Source organism: Panthera leo, chromosome B4 (genome assembly GCF_018350215.1).
Source record: "Panthera leo isolate Ple1 chromosome B4, P.leo_Ple1_pat1.1, whole genome shotgun sequence".
NCBI classification, from domain to species: Eukaryota; Metazoa; Chordata; class Mammalia; order Carnivora; family Felidae; genus Panthera; species Panthera leo.
Genome location: NC_056685.1, coordinates 81,834,508 through 81,850,334, shown reverse-complemented (window position 1 = coordinate 81,850,334; position 15,827 = coordinate 81,834,508). Strand labels below are relative to the sequence as shown.

General features: G+C 44.9%; 2 protein-coding genes across 2 annotated transcripts; one reads left to right on the top strand and one right to left on the bottom strand.

Annotated features, from left to right (window-relative positions):
• Positions 1-1,096: 1,096 nt before the first annotated feature.
• Positions 1,097-2,035, top strand: LOC122223641 (olfactory receptor 9-like). Its single transcript, XM_042944616.1, has one exon. It carries the CDS (start codon positions 1,097-1,099, stop codon positions 2,033-2,035), a length of 939 nt encoding a protein of 312 aa, XP_042800550.1.
• A 12,349-nt stretch (positions 2,036-14,384) lies between these two features.
• LOC122223640 (olfactory receptor 10P1) lies at positions 14,385-15,323 on the bottom strand. Its single transcript, XM_042944615.1, has one exon. The coding sequence runs from the start codon at positions 15,321-15,323 to the stop codon at positions 14,385-14,387; it is 939 nt and encodes a 312-aa protein (XP_042800549.1).
• Positions 15,324-15,827: the final 504 nt, after the last annotated feature.

The window sequence follows — 15,827 nt, the reverse complement described above, 5'->3', positions numbered from 1 at the left end:
TTTCATTTAGTTGTTATGCTCTGTAGTTTCTCAGATGTTCCTTGTTTTGGATGACCTTCCTTGACAGTTTTGAGGAGTATTGGTCAGATATTTTGTAGCATGTGTCTCTATTAGAATTGTCTGACATTTTTCTTATGATTAGCCTGGAGTTATGGGTTTCAGGAGAAAGGCCACAGGAGGGACATGCCATTGTCATCACACGAGATCAAAGGTACATACTATCAACATGATTTGACACAGCTGATTCTCACTTGGTTGAGGTGGTGTTTGTCAGGCTGCTCCACTGTAAAGTTACTCTTTTGTCACCTTCTTTCCAGAAAGTCACTATATGTAGCCCACACTTAAGGAGTGGGGAGTTATCCTTCCCCTCCTTGAAGGTGGATTGTTTACATAAATTATTTGAAATTCTTAATAAACTTTTTGCAGCCTAGAAAAGACTCTAACACTCTCCTTAGCTTCCGTTGCCTATTTTCCCTCCCTATCCTCTGGGAATCTGGCTCTTGGGGGGGACAGAGCACCTGTTGATGTGCTGCCAAGGAAGGCATCCTGAGGGCTGTGGGGACTCATCTGTAGGTAAAAGCACCCTGTGCCTTCTCTCTTTAGCCTGTGATCCTGTGCCTTCTCTTTCTTTCTCTTGTTCCCACTCCAGCTCTTCCTCTGCCTCATGGTTGATCTATTTTTCTTCCAGTTTGCTGCTAGCTTTGTTTATTCTGTCTGCTCACCCATCTTTCTGCCCATTTTCACCACGACTTTCTCAAAGGGAGCTCTTTTACCTGTACCAGCTCTTTGCTCCTCGAACCCAGAACTCAGTGAATAGAAGGACCACCCTGATTTCTTTCCAGTTCCCAGGCTTAAGGAAGGCCTGCCATTCTCCCTCTATTCCTCTGGTTTGTCTTCTTTCTGTTCTGAGGGAGTTTCTGGGAGGGAATTGCTACCGGCTCAGGTGCTCACGCATCTCATTCCTGGTAACTGGAATGTTCCTGTAGACTATTTCATGCCTTTCCTGCTGCAGCAGGAGCCTTTGCCTTTGCCTGGCTGCCTTCTAGTGCTGCATGAGCCCCTGCCCGGCTCCTTCTTCCAGTCTGGACTTGAGGATATGGGTAGCGGCAATGGCACAGCAGTAACTGAGTTTGTTTTGCTGGGGTTCTCGGGTTTTGGTCCCCTTCGGGGTCCTCTGTTTTGGGGGGTGCTTTGCATCTACCTGGTCACCTTGCTGGGCAACTCCCTCATCATCCTCCTCACGCTGGCAGACCCTGCCCTGCACTTGCCCATGTATTTCTTCCTTCGCCACTTCTCCACGGTGGAAATCCTCTACACCACAACCGTCGTGCCTAGGATGCTGGCTGATCTCCTCGCCTCCTGCCCCACCATCTCACCTGCCAGCTGCTTCACCCAGCTGTATTTCTTTGCCCTCTTTGGCATTGCTGAATGCTGCTTGCTCACTGCCATGGCCTATGACCGCTACGCTGCCATCTGCCGGCCGCTGCATTATACCACTCTGATGAACCAGGAAGCTTGTGTGAGCATGGCAGGGGCCTCCTACCTCATGGGCATCATTACAGGCACCACTCACTCCCTCTTCATCTTCACTTTGCCCTTCCGTGGTGCCAACACAATCCACCACTTCCTCTGTGACATCCTGCCTGTGCTGAGGCTGGCTAGTGCCAGCACCTTCTGGGGCGAAGTGGGCAATCTTGCCGTCACAATAGCCTTTATCCTGACCCCCTTCTTACTGATCGCAGCCTCCTATGCCTGCATCCTTGCCACCCTCCTTGGGGTCACAACATCCCAGGGACGTCGAAAAGTCTTCTCTACCTGTTCCTCCCACCTGTTTGTGGTCATACTCTTTTTTGGGACTGGGACTGTTGCATATATGAGGCCTTGGGCAGGCTCCTCTCAGGACATGGACCAGATCCTTGCTCTCTTCTACACAGTTGTCACTCCTGTGTTCAACCCTTTTGTCTACACTCTGAGGAACAGGGAGGTTACAGGGGCAATGAGGCGGCTTGTGAAGAAATACCTTTGGAGCCCTTGATTCCCTTGAGTTATTGAAGATAAGGGCCTGATCCTTGGATGTTTTCAGAGGAGGGAGAAGCTAGGACCCTTAGTCCCCAGGGATCTGGTCTGCTCTGCATTGTGAGTGTGAGGTTCCCTGGCCTGCCCAGTTCGAGGGCCCAAGCCACTGACATGATTCTCAGAGCTCTGCTTCTGGGGTCTCCTCTTATGGCCTTGACCTGTCTTGTTTGTAGGTGCAGAGCTGCAAAAACATACACTGGAGGGATGGGTGAGGAAAGAGGGCAGTTGTGCCCATCTTGTGCGATAATTGAGCAATTTCTGCTCTTTTCTGAGGTTCAAGGCACTGTGTGGGACCATGCTTCCTGGTGATAACTCTCTTCTCCCAGACTCCTCACTGCAAGCCTTTCTCACTCATATCAGTTGCCTTTCGTACAGCAGGAGCTCTTTCAGTCCAGGTGCAAGGTCTGATCTGTGTGACTGGGTTGGCAGGGAAGGAACAGAAGCAGGGTGTAGCTTGTCTGGCTCAGAAGCTCAGGCGCCAAGTCTTGCTTGGTGTTGCTTTAGGTCTGGAAGCATCTGCCTAGTACTTTGCTCATTTACAACTGTCATCCTGGGATCCCTGAGATGTTAATATTTTCTACTTAGCTTCCTTCTCACCTGCTGCCTGACTTGCTCTCTATTTTCTCCCCTGGTTCTAAGGTAAAAATGCACATATGATTTCTCTCCCCTGACCGATCAAAAGGTCCAGTCTGGCCCCTTGACTCCCAAGATGATGCCTTTGTTTCTTGTAAACTGTCCACTATTTCTACTTGGAGTCCACCTTAATATGCTGGATAGAGAGACCTGGCACTATTTTACTTTTCTTGGGAAGCCAGTTCTTGCTTGTTCGTTAACTTACTTTCAGCAATAAGCCACAGGAGGGACCAATATAAACAGGGAAATCATTCTCAAGACACAATAAATGGGGCCTTTAAAATAGCATTGATTTTCAGTTTACAAAATTAACACTATTAATCGCAGAAAATTTTACATTCTGAAGAAAAGAAAATAACTATTAACATTTTGACGTTAATGTTCTTGGGAAATTATTGTACTCTGGTTTCCCTCTATATATGTATATAAACATATTTTTAAAAACTAAAAATGGGATTTTATTGTCTAGGTTGTTCTATAACCTTTATTTTCCACTTTACTAAACTATATGATAGCATTTTACCATATAAGTAGACTTCCAAAGCATGATTTTAATATCCTTATAGTATTGATATATGGATACATACTATAATATTAAGCAACTCCTACTATTGGAATTAATAATATTTTAAAAGTGTATTTATTTATTTATTTATTTATTTATAAAAAGGACAGCTCCAGTTTCTTGGTGACAAATTGCAGACCAGAGATGTGTCTTTTTTTTTTTTTTTTTAAGTTTATTTATTATCTTGAGAGAGAGAGAGAAAGACCATGAGTGGGGAAGGGGCAGAAAGAGAGGGAGAGGGAGCGGCGTCTGGGTGGCTCAGTTGATCAAGCATCCGACTTCAGCTCAGGTCATGGTCTCACAGTTTGTAAGTTCAAGCCCCGTGTTGGGCTCTGTTCTAACAGCTCAGAGCTTGGAGCATGCTTTGGATTCTGTGTCTCCCTCTCTCTCTTCCCTCCCCCACTCACACTCTGTCTCTCTCTGTCTCTCAAAAATGAATAAATGTTAAAAAAAAAAAAAGAAAGAGAGGGAGAGACAGTATCCCATGCAGGACTTGATCCCATGAACTGTGAGATCATGATTTGAACTGAAATCAAGAGTCAGAAGCTTAACCAAATGAGCCACCCAGGCGCCCCTGGAATTAATAACCTTTGTTATAAATTTTGCCGAGATAGATATCATTGCACTTATGTCTTTGTATTGTTATCTTATGTTTTTTATGAGCACAAATTTCTAGAAGTAGAATTGCTGGGTAAAAACTCATACAGTTTTAGAGCTTTTGAAACATATTGCCAAATTGCCTTCCAAGAGAATTCTTTTTTTTTTGCAGCCCAGTTGAGGGCTGTCCAATGTTCAGGGCAAGGAAATTGATGGATTAAGGATGAGGAGTATGTTGGTGTTAGATGGCCTAGGGAAAAGAAAGATGGAGAGGTGTGGATATTTAATATTCTTATAGTGCAGAAAAGATGTGATGAGGAAGACAAGAACCCACTTTCCCTCAGTCAGACGAGGTCTGGCTGAGACAGAGGTGGACTGAGAGGGCAACATGGGGCATCACCGTCAGACCCAAGGATGACTTCCTGATAGAGTTGGTGTCTAAACAAGACAAGGGGAGACGATTCTTTCTCCATTGTTCTGAGCTGGGGTTGTGACAAGAGGAGGATGTGATGAAATCAGACTGGCTCAGCCCAAGTTGGTTTCATGCTTTTCTCACTTGAGATGGTGACCATAATCTCAGGAAGCTGAGGTCCCCTATTTTCAGGGTTCCTGGTTAGAACTGTCAGGAAAATACAGAGTGCTCTGTTAAATTTGAATTTCAGATAAACAACGAACAATATTATAGTATAAGTATGTCCCATAAAATATTTGGCCACAGGGATTTAGCATTGTTTTATCTTTCTGGGGAAAGAAATATTTGGGGGATGCCTGGCTGGGTCAGTCAGTGGAGCGTTCGCCTCTTAATTTTGGCTTGGGTAATGATCTTGCGGTCATGAGATTAAGTCCTGAGTCTGGCTCCATGCTGGGTATAAGCCATGTTTGGGATTCTTTCTCTCCCTCTTTCTCTGCCCCTCTTCCCCCTAAATAAATAACAACAACAAAAATATTAAAAATTTTTTTAATGTTTTATTTATTTTTGAGACAGAGAGAGACAGAGCATAAGCAGGGGAGGGGCAGAGAGAGAGCGAGACACAGAATCTGAAGCAGGCTCCAGGCTCTGAGCTGTCAGCACAGAGCCTGACGCGGGGCTCAAACTCACAAACCGCGAGATCATGACCCGAGCCGAAGTCGGACGCTCAACCGACTGAACCACCCAGGCGCCCCCCAAAAATCTTTTTTTAAAGGAAATATTAGGGACATAGTTACATAAAAAATTATTCACAGTGCATCAGAAAGTAAAATTTAACTGGACATCTTGTATTTTTATTTGTTAAATCTGGCAACTCTAGTCCCACGTGTTGTTTGAACAGGACTGGAACTGCAGTTGGAGATGAGGAGTTAAGTAGAAAACTCTGATCACCTCCATTAAGGAAGAAGGAAGCCCCTTGGGAAATAGAGTAGTTTCCTATGATATGAGTCCTTTGTTTGACCAGAGACCCACTCTGAGTACTTGTGTGAATGTTGGCCCTCCTGTAAGTGCAAAGGAGGATATAGGATTCTGAAGATGGAGGAGCCCAAGTCAATCCTTGTGAATCGAGGGCATTAAAGAGTAGAATGGGGTCCCTTATGTAACTGGAAAGTCAAGGAGAATATAGAGCTAGCTAAGGAAGGTTGACCAGAAGGCTAGGTTATAAATGGCACTATGGCATAATGCTTTAGAGTTTGGCTTTGGTGTGGAGCAGGTCCAAGATCAAATCCTGACTACCATTTACCATCTTTGAAACTTTGGAAGATTTCTTAACATGTTTATGCCTTAATTTCCTCAACTGTAGAATAATGATTACAAAAGTTTCTATGCTTCACAGGATTGTTGTAAGGATTAAATGTAGCCTCCTCCAGTCATTCTTTACTATATGACCACTTAGCATGATCTGAAATCAACTTGTTTATTTGTTTGTGGTTTCTCTCCCTTCACTAAAATATATGTCCCATAAAGGCAGTAATGTTGCCTGTCTTGTTTATCAGTGTATTCCTAGTGTCTGGCACATAGTGGATGTTCAGAAAACATTTGTTGACTGGGTCAATAAATATAAGAGAATTGCTTCGCACAGTGCATGGCAAATAGTGAAGTGTAAACTAATCTATTTTGATTACTACTATGATTGATACTATTATAATTTGTTATTTCTTAAAAAATTTTAAATTTTATTTTAGAGAGAGAGAGAGCAGGGGAGAGGGGCAGAGGGAGAGAGGGAATCCCACGTAGGCTCCATATTCAGTGTAGAGCCCAACTCAGGGCTTGATCCCATGACCCTGGGATCATGACTGATCTGAAATCAAGAGTTGGACACTCAACCAACTGAGCCACCCAGGTGCCCCTATGATGACTTTCATAGAGATTTTTTAAAAGTTTAGTTATTTATCCAGAGAGAGAGAGAGAGAGAGAGAGAGAGAGCACATGAGCACATGAGCAGAAGAAGGGCAGAGAGAGAGGGAGAAACAGAATCCCAAGCAGGCTCTGTGCTGTCAGCACATGATGTGGGGCTCCAATGCACAAAGTGTGAGATCATGACCTGAACTGAAACCAAGAATCGGCAGGCCATTTAACACACCGAGACACCCAGGCACCCCCCATAGAGGTTTTTAGATCTTAAAAATTGGGGACTTTCTCCATTGAAAAGAATTCCTCTAGGGGCACCTAGGTGGCTCAGTGGGTTAAGCAGCCGACTTTGGCTTGGGTCGTGATCTCGTGGTTTGTGAGTTCGAGGCAGCTGGGAGCCTGGAGCCTGTTTCAGATTCTGTGTCTCCCTCTCTCTCTGCTCCTCCCCTGCTTGCACTCTGTCTCTCTCTCTCTCTTTCTCAAAAATAAATAAACATTAAAAAAAATTCTTCTAAAGTTGCTGGAAAGTCTAAAATGTGTTACGTTGAGGGCCTGAATGCAGAGTGCATGCTTAGGGCAGAGCTCTGAGTCCAGCTGTGCACTGAGTGTGGAGCCTGCTTAAGATTCTTTATCCCTCTTCCTTTGCCCCTCTTTCCTTCTCTCTCTTCTCTAAAAAAATGTGTTATGTTGAAAAAGGTAATGAGAAGTGGGGTGTGGGCTTTTGAAGAGAGGGGATTTGGAAATTAGGAAATCTTGATGCACACTGTGAGTAGAGATGGGCCATGGAGGAGAAGGAAAAGGGTAGCAAGTGAGCAACTCTGGGGTGGAGAAAAAAGAACTCTGGTGGCATACAGAGCTATAGGAATCCTGGAGAACCAGGCTTAGAAAATGATTAGGAACCAAGAGAAGTTTAGAGACCAGAGTTACAGCTAAGGTCACACCACAAGAGTGGTCTGATTAGGAGGCTGTTGGCACTGCCACCATTGGTTATTGGTGACTCTTCTGGCACTGTGTGGCTCTGCTGATTATGGGCCCTGAGTTGCACTGCTGCCATCACCAAAATGAGTTGTAAACTTTCCTCCACTGTTTGTATCACTCGCACTCAATTTAAAGTCTAGCACTAGGGCTAGCCAAGGTCATAGGCTTGTGTCTTGGCTGCCAGACTTTAGGGAAAGCCAATATTTTGGCCTTACTGTCTTTTGTATACCAGGGTGGATATTTGTCTCTCACAAAGCTCTTAACCACCAACTCAAAGTAAATGGCGAGTTGTTCTCAGCAGTGGTCGTAACTGGGTTAGCTTGGTAAAGGGAAGCCCCTTTTGTCAAGTTCATGCATGGCCTCCTTTCTTGCCATGACAGCCATTTTATTCACAGGTTCATTATGAATGAACTGGGCATGATTTGCTGGGGAAGGAGGGGTAGATGAAACTTTTTTTGTGTCTCCAGGATGTGCTTGGGCTCCATCTGAATTTAACATTACCACTTATTTTTTAAAAGTTTTAATTTAAATTCCAGTTAGTTAACATTCAGTAACACTATCACTTATTGATGAAGTGCTATTGAGAATGCCTAGCTTTAGGCTGGGTGGATCATGTTATACCCAATGTACAGAGGGTGATACAATTCAATGGGCACAAGTGAGAGAGGGGCAGAGAGAGAGAGAGAGAGAGGGAGAAAGGGAGAGAAGTAGAGAAAGAAAGAGAAGCAAGGCTCATCCGAAGCGGGGCTTGTGTTTTTTTTGCCCAAAGTGGGGCTTGAGCTCACCTGAAGTGGGGCTTGAGCTCACCCAATGTGGGATTCAAACTCATGAACCATGAGATCATGACTTAAGCTGAAGTCAGATGCTGAACGACTGAGCCATCCAGGCGCCCCCTTTTTTCATATTTTTTAAAGAAGTTTTTTTAATGTTTGTTTGTTTGTTTATTTATTTATTTATTTATTGAGAGAGAGAGAGAGAGAGAGCTGAGGAGGGGCAGAGAGAGAGGGAGAGAGAATTCCAAGCAGGCTCCACCCTGTTAGGACAGAACCATACATGGGGCTGGATCCCATGAACCATGAGATCATGACCTGAGCTGAAACCAAGAGTTGGACCCTTAACCAACTGAACCACTCAGGCACTCCAGTTTCTTTTCTCATCTTATTTATTTATTTATTTTTAAAATTTTTTTTTAACATTTAATTATTTTTGAGACAGAGACAGACAGAGCATGAACAGGGGAGGGGCAGAGAGAGAGGAAGACACAGAATCCGAAGCAGGCTCCAGGTTCTGAGCTGTCAGCACAGAGCCTGACGCGGGGCTCGAACTCACAGACCGTGAGATCATGACCTGAGCCGAAGTCGGACGCTTAACCGACAAAGTCACCCAGGCGCCCCTCTTTTCTCATCTTAAATAAACATTTGTGCCTAATTTTATATTAGTAGTTTTTTGTTTATTTTATTAAATAGGGCCATCTCAAATTATATAAGCTTTAGGTCCCACAAAATCAGGATCTCTCCCTTTGCCTACCACATAGGGTTTTTATGGGAGTTAAATAAGACAATCACTAGTCAAGAGGTTATTATCATGTTATTATATGAGTGCAATATGTACTCAAATGATATTAGCTATTATTATTACTGTTTATTCTGGCTTAAATGCCTTTCTGTGCTTCTGGTTAGGCCCTAATCACTTCCTTTATGCCTCAAATTTCTACCAGGTCACTGCACTGTATACCCCTTCTTTTCAATGGAGAGTGTGCTGGAATCATCTGGATTCCAGTTACAGCAGTGGGATTTGTAAGTGGTAGACATTGTCTTTTATTTTATTTATTTATTTTGGTCTTTATCTTTCAAACACCCCTCTAATGTTTGGGAAGTTTCCTGCCTTGTAAGTCCCCTTTCTCCAAAGTAGTAGCCAGAAAACTTCTATTCCCAGCTACCTTTGTAGCTAGGGCACTGGCATGTGACTGTGGTTCTACTGTAAGTCATACATTGGTTTGGAGTTGAGCAATGTGGCAGAGGGATGTAGAATTTATGGTCTGGAGAGCGTGTGGAGAAGGCATCTGGCTCATGGGGACAGCTGTGGCAGAACTCTGATGTCTGGGCCCGAGGGTCATCAGTATGCACTGGACAGTGTTGGGTGAACTGAGTCTGGTGTCAGTGGTATGGATGCTGGAATGCCCTTGTGGAGTGTTGAGTTTCATCCCTGATGTGTGGCCGAGGACCTTGACTCTCTGCTTCCCTTGGAGACTGCACTGCTAAGTCTTCTTTGATCAATTCCTCTCTGCTTCGGATGATCAGAGCAGAATCTGTGGTTTGCAGTGGGATGCCCTAAGAAACTGATTAGTGGTCTCTGGCTCTTTTTCTGCCATTGTTATCTATTCTTCATATCGCGACTAGAACGATCTTTTAAAAACTCAAATCCCGGGGCGCCTGGGTGGTTCAGTTGGTTAGGTGTCTGACTTCAGCTCAGGGCATGATCTCATGGTTTGTGAGTTTGAGCCCTGTGTCAGGATCCCTGCTGTCAGCATGGAGCCCACTTGGATCCTCTGTCCCCCTCTGTCTCTGCCCCCCACCCTCCACTCTCATGTGCTCTCTCTCTCTCAAAAATAAATTTAACATTAAAAAAATTAAAAACCCCTCAAATCCCATCTCGTCACTCAGGATGAGTCCCCAAATTTGTAAGTGACCCCCAATACCCTTCATGATCTATACTGTGTGGAGGTGGGAGCACATCTATTATCCCGTTCCTTAGATTTTCCACAAAATGAGGGGATTTTTTAATTACTTTCAAAGAAGGGAACAAGGGTGGGGACATCTCCCACCTTTCTGTCAAGACTTCACCGCTTCTTCTGGGGAGGAGGAGACCTTACTGCTGACACTGTAGAAAGCATATTGACCATGCATGGCCTAAGCCCTCTTTGGCTTTCTTTCTCAGGCTGCCTTGCTTGAGGCTGCATACACTTTTTCCCCCTTCAGATGGTGAGCTCAGGGGTAGGCCTGTTTGGGTTGACTTGTAATTTGTACAGATTCTCCACTTGTACCTGGGGGGTGATGGTAAACGTGGGGAATAGGAAGCTCATTTTGACCTTGGGTTCAAGCCATATCCTCCAATTCAGTAATAAAGCTGATCTTTTGCTCCCTATCTATTACCAATATATTTTCTTAGTTGGGAGAGGACCCAAAATGGAGACAGATGCGTGGTTAACTGAACCTCTTCACACCCCCACAATTTTGGTCATCCCTTATCTCTCGCTCTTGTCACTTCCCCATTGCTTGCTATACTAGATTGTAAAGGATGCCTTATGGCTTATAATGTGTGGGCCTTTTGGACATTTTCTTCCCTTTCTTACTTCTTACTCCAGGTAACTTCTTGTTATTCAGATTTAAGTTAAAATATCCTCTCCTCCCTGAAGCCTTCTCCATCTTTCTCAGACTGGATTCAGGACCTCTTCTTTGCTCCTTATCATCTTGTCTTGCTGCTATCTTTGGTACACATCTTTTGAAAATTATAAGTTTGTAGCTGCCTATTAATTGGCCTGCCTCCCCCATTAGTTTGTGTTTTATTCTCCTCTGCCCTGTATTCCTGGCACACAGCTTGACATAGTATTTTCTGAATGAAAACCTTGAACTTCCTAAAGGGTGCATTATTGCACACTGGAGGGCCACTCATATTGGAAGTGTTCTGTAAGAGAATGATCCCCTAAGCCCTTGGTTTCTGCATTTGTGGGGTCTCAGAATAGACACAGCTCCCAGGCCTATTGCATCTGACCATAAACAGCCTTGCCTGGGACTCCTCAGGGGGAAGCCCAAAGGGAGTGGGGTTTGGTAACCCTGACAAAGAAAAATGAGCCATAGCCATAGCTGTTCAGGGAAGCCCAGGAGGTGCTCTGCTATCTTCATGTCTACTTCAGCAGCCAGCTCCTGAGTGTCTGCTGTTCATTGTGGACAAGAGGCCCATGGAGCTGTTAAGGAGCCAGACTTTCGTGTGCTCAAGGAGCACAGAGTGCAGCCCAAGATGTGGCCCTCATGGGTTGGAGGATGGGGAGCCTAGGGGGCCTCCTGAGAGGTCAGCTGTTCATAGTGGTCCTGAATACTTGTCTTCATGTATATCCAATACTTTTGTCTGTTACCTGCTGGCCCCACTGTGGTAGCTAAGTTGTTCTCATGGTGGCTGCTGTAACAATGCATGTGCATTCTGCACATTAGGGCTCCAATGGTACTGTATTGAAATACTTAACATGGAAAAGTATGATTGGATACAAAATCCTTTTTCATTATTACAAAATTTCCTCTTCTTTTTTTAATTTACTATTTATTTTTGAGAAAGAGAAAACGCGAGCAGGGGAAGGGCAGAGTGAGAGGGAATATCCTAAGCAGGCTCTGTGCTGTCAGCGCAGAGTCTGACGTGGCTTGAACTCATGAAATTGTGAGAGCATGACCTGAGCCAAAATCAAGAGTAGGATGCTTAACTGACTGAGACAAAATTTTTCAAAATTACCATTTGTCAATGAAAGAAAAGGAAGAGCTAGCAAATATAAATATGTACTTGCATATAATTCTAATTACTGCAAAATTTTGAATGACTTTGAAAAGACTTTCCATTTTTTATCACGCACTTATGTGAGTAGTTTTCTTTGATGGTGACCATCAGTTATTTTTAAGAAATCAGTACTTAAAGATCTTGATCAGGAGGCATCTAGTCATTTTCCTTATTTTTATTTTTTATTTTTTCAAGAGAAAGAGAAAAAGAGACAGTTTGTACAAGTGGGGGGAGGAACAGAAGAGAGGGACAGAGAATCTTAAGCAGACTCCATGCCCAGAATGGAGCTGGACCAGGGCTCGATCTCTATGACCCACTGACCGTGAGATCCTGACCTGAGCTGAAATCAAGAGTTGGCCGCTTAATTCACTGAGCCACCAGGCGTCCCCATTCAGTCATTTTCAAGCACAAAATCTAATATAAAAATTATGTTTACAGAAACAAGCTCAATTCCTTATAAAAATATAAATATTTTATTTGGAAGTTTTATGTAAAACCAATTTTAAAAACTTCCGTATTACTGTATATTTTATTTGCCTTATAATTATATAGTAAAAAGACAGTGCAATGAATTTTTTTCCATCAAGCCCTGATTGGAAACCCCTTCAGTTTATTCCAGCGTGCCATTCAAATATTAGCACTTTCTGTGTATGCCATTATGTGAGGAAGGTTGGAAGTATGGCAGTGGGCCACTTCTTCCAGGAAGACTCCCAGAAATACCCTCAAACTGTTATCAATCATTAACCTTCCAATGCATGATTATACATTTTTATAATGACTCTCATTATATGCCTCTGCTGGATTGTTTTCTCTCCACTCCATTCTCCTCATGACCACCCCCATTATATTAGGAGCCCCATGAGAGCAAGGACCTCATCAGGTCTTTTCTGAGTATCAGGAGTGCCATATAGCTGTGGGCTCCTTGATTCTGTAACTGTTTGCGCATGTTCTCTGACCCCAAGTTCCTTTTAGCTGGTCTTTGTTTCCTTTTTTTTTTTATGTTTTTATTTATTTTTGAGAGACAGACAGACAGACAGACAGAGTCCAAGTTGGAGAGAAGCAGAGAGATGGAGACACAGAATCTGAAGCAGGCTGAGCTGTCAGCATAGAGCCTGATGCAGGGCTTGAACACATGAACTGTGAGATCATGACCTGAGCCAAAGTTGGATGATTAACTGACTGAGCCACCCAGGTGCCCTTCTTTTTTTTTTTTTTTTTTTTTAACATTTATTCACTTTTGAGAGACAGAGGGTGAGTGGGGGGAGGGGTGAGAGAGAGGGAGACACAGAATCCAAAGCAGGCTCTAGGTTCTGAGCTGTCAGCACAGAGCCCGATGTGGGGCTTGAACTCATGGACTGTGAGATCATGACCTGAGCTGAAGTTGGACGCTCAACTGACTGAGTCACCCAGGAACCCCTTAGCTGGTCTTTCTAAACAGAGTCTAGACCATTTTATTCCAAGTACACCAGGGTTAAGGTTTTCCCTCTGATGCTTCCAGCCTCCAAAGGGATTGCATCAGTCAACATTCTTGACAATGACAGAAGCTACCTAGATAAGGAAGCAGAAGAATAATTGATTAATAAAATACAGAGAGATGGGGACCATGCCAGGGACTAAGCTTCTAGGAGTAACTTCCAAACATCACCTGATCAGCTGAGGAAAGCACTGGTGCGGCCACCAGGAACCAGATGCCACTTCTATGCCAGAAACTTGCTGCTGCAGCCTTTTTTTTGTCCCCTGGGAGAGAGTACTGCTCCTTGTCTCTTGTGAGCACTAGCTAGTTAGGCACAAGTGCAATGATTGGTGAAACTAGGTCATGTCCTGGAGGGCTGGGAAGCATTCTTGGCTGCACAGAAGGAAGTGGTTCCTCTGCCCACCAGACTTCTAAAGAGGAGAATTCTCCAAACATTGAGAGAGGGTCAAATGTTAGGTGACCACAATGAGTGTTAAATGTTTACTCTTTGGTCTTCTCCAGGATGGCCCCAGGGCTTCACCCAGTCTGAGGTGCTGGTGGAGGAGGTATGGGATCAAGCTGATGGTGCACGTTGGGAGGGGAACAGGGAATCCAGGGAGAGAGATCCTCTTGTCCAGATGGACACTGTATGGCCCATTGTGGATGATGTCAGAAATCAAGGGAGGGGAAAGGCAAGGAAAAATATTTATGCAGAATATTTCAAGCGGGAATAACTCTCTCTCTCTTCTTAAAGGCCTCAGAGCATAAGACTGCAGCGCGTTTCTGGGAGAAAACTAGATCGAAGGGCCAGGCAAACTCCTTCATGGGCTCTGGGTCAGTCACTTAGTTGGTGTCAGTTTTATAGAAATTTGCCTTCCTTACTGACACAGAATTCTGGCTATTTGTATAGACACAGCAATCACCTTGCTCAGGGATTCAGAACCATCTAGAAGATGCTCTTCCCTATAAATGTTCTTTCTCATGAACAGCATTGCCTTCTATTCTATCTTGTCCTAATTACCCATGCTCTGATAGTGAGTCTGGGGTATGGAATAGGAGGTAAGATATAGATTTATCTCTGTTTTAACTCCAACACTTTCTGCCAGGAAACCTTATTTCTTTGAGGTGCTGCATGGTTTCTGACAGCTGGGTTTATATCTAACACCTGAAGGCTAGAAGGAAGAGTAGTCAGTGAGTGAAAAGATATCCCCTGAGTTCTTTCAAGGTGAGGAGACCTGTCTCTTCACCATGTGCCACAGGGCTCCTGCCACCTCCTTGTTTCGAAGGGTATAGATGATGGGGTTGAGCATGGGTGTGACGACTGTGTAGAAGAGGCTGAGGATGCGGTTCATGGTGACAGAGGAGCCTGCCTGGGGCCGGATGTAGGTGATGCTGGCTGTTCCAAAGAAGAGGAAGACCACAAGCAGGTGGGAGGAGCAGGTAGAGAAGACCTTGCGGCGGCTCTGGGTGGATGCCATTGCCAGGATGGCACCCAGGATGCGGGCATAAGAGGCGACAATCAGAGAGAAGGGGACCATAATGAAGACCACAGTGGCTGTCACCACAGAGATTTCACTCCTGTGCTTCCCAGCACTTGCCAGCCTCAGTACTGGCAGGATGTCACAGAGGAAGTGTGGGATGATCGGGTGGCTGGGGAAAGGCAGAGTGAAGATGAAGGAGGAATGGGTGGTGGCTGTGATGGTGCCCATGAGCCAGGAGACACCCACCATGGCTGTGCAGGCCTGCCAGCTCATGAGGGTGGAATAGTGCAGGGGCCGGCAGATGGCAGCATAGCGGTCATAGGCCATGGCTGTGAGCAGGCAGCACTCTGTGATGCCCAGGACAATGAAGACATACATCTGGGTTGCACAGCTCTGGAATGAGATGGCCTGGGGGTGTGGGGAGGCCAGGTCAGCCAGGGTCCTGGGCACGATGTCTGTGGTGTACAGGACCTCCACCACTGAGAGGTGGCGCAAGAAGAAGTACATGGGGGAGTGCAGGGCAGGGCTACCCTGTGTTAGGAGGATGATCACAGAGTTACCCAGCAAGGTGAGCAGGTAGACCAGAAGTACCACCCAGAACAGGGGGCCTTGCAGGGCCCTGAGATCAGAGAATCCTAGAAGGAGAAATTCAGGCAGAGTCTGATTTTCCTCAGTCATCACTTGAGGCCAGGACCTATGGAACAGCCAGGGAAGAGATGTTTATATAGAAATAATCAGCATTTCTGTAATTTAATAAAGCACTTTCATACAGTCCCCTCTGGAATCAACTGAGAGAGTTAGGGTCTCCACTTTATGGATGAGGCCATGGGTCTTGGAGGGGTTAAATAATTAATTTGCCTGAAATAATACCAAGGGAGTTGTAGGCCTGGGACTTGAATCTAGGTTTCTTGACTCCAAATTCCCTGTATTTTCTATGGTTCCCTGTGCTCGGAGTCCTGGTTCAGGGCTTGATTCCCATATTCCCATGGGTACAGACCCCAGTCCTGTACTTTGGATATGTCTTCAGAGTGGTGATGGCACAGTGCTATGTCCTAGGCCCCTTTGTTTCCCCTGGACTGAAACCCCAGCTTGAAAGAGACTATGTAGCACCCGCATTGGCGACTCAGCCAGGGACTGTCCCAAGCTGGTATCTGGTGATCATCATGGTGGGCTATGGATTTA

Coding starts and splice junctions, on each gene's coding strand:
- LOC122223641 (XM_042944616.1), top strand. CDS start 1,097: ATGGGTAGCGGCAATGGCACAGCAGTAACTGAGTTTGTTTTGCTGGGG.
- LOC122223640 (XM_042944615.1), bottom strand. CDS start 15,323: ATGACTGAGGAAAATCAGACTCTGCCTGAATTTCTCCTTCTAGGATTC.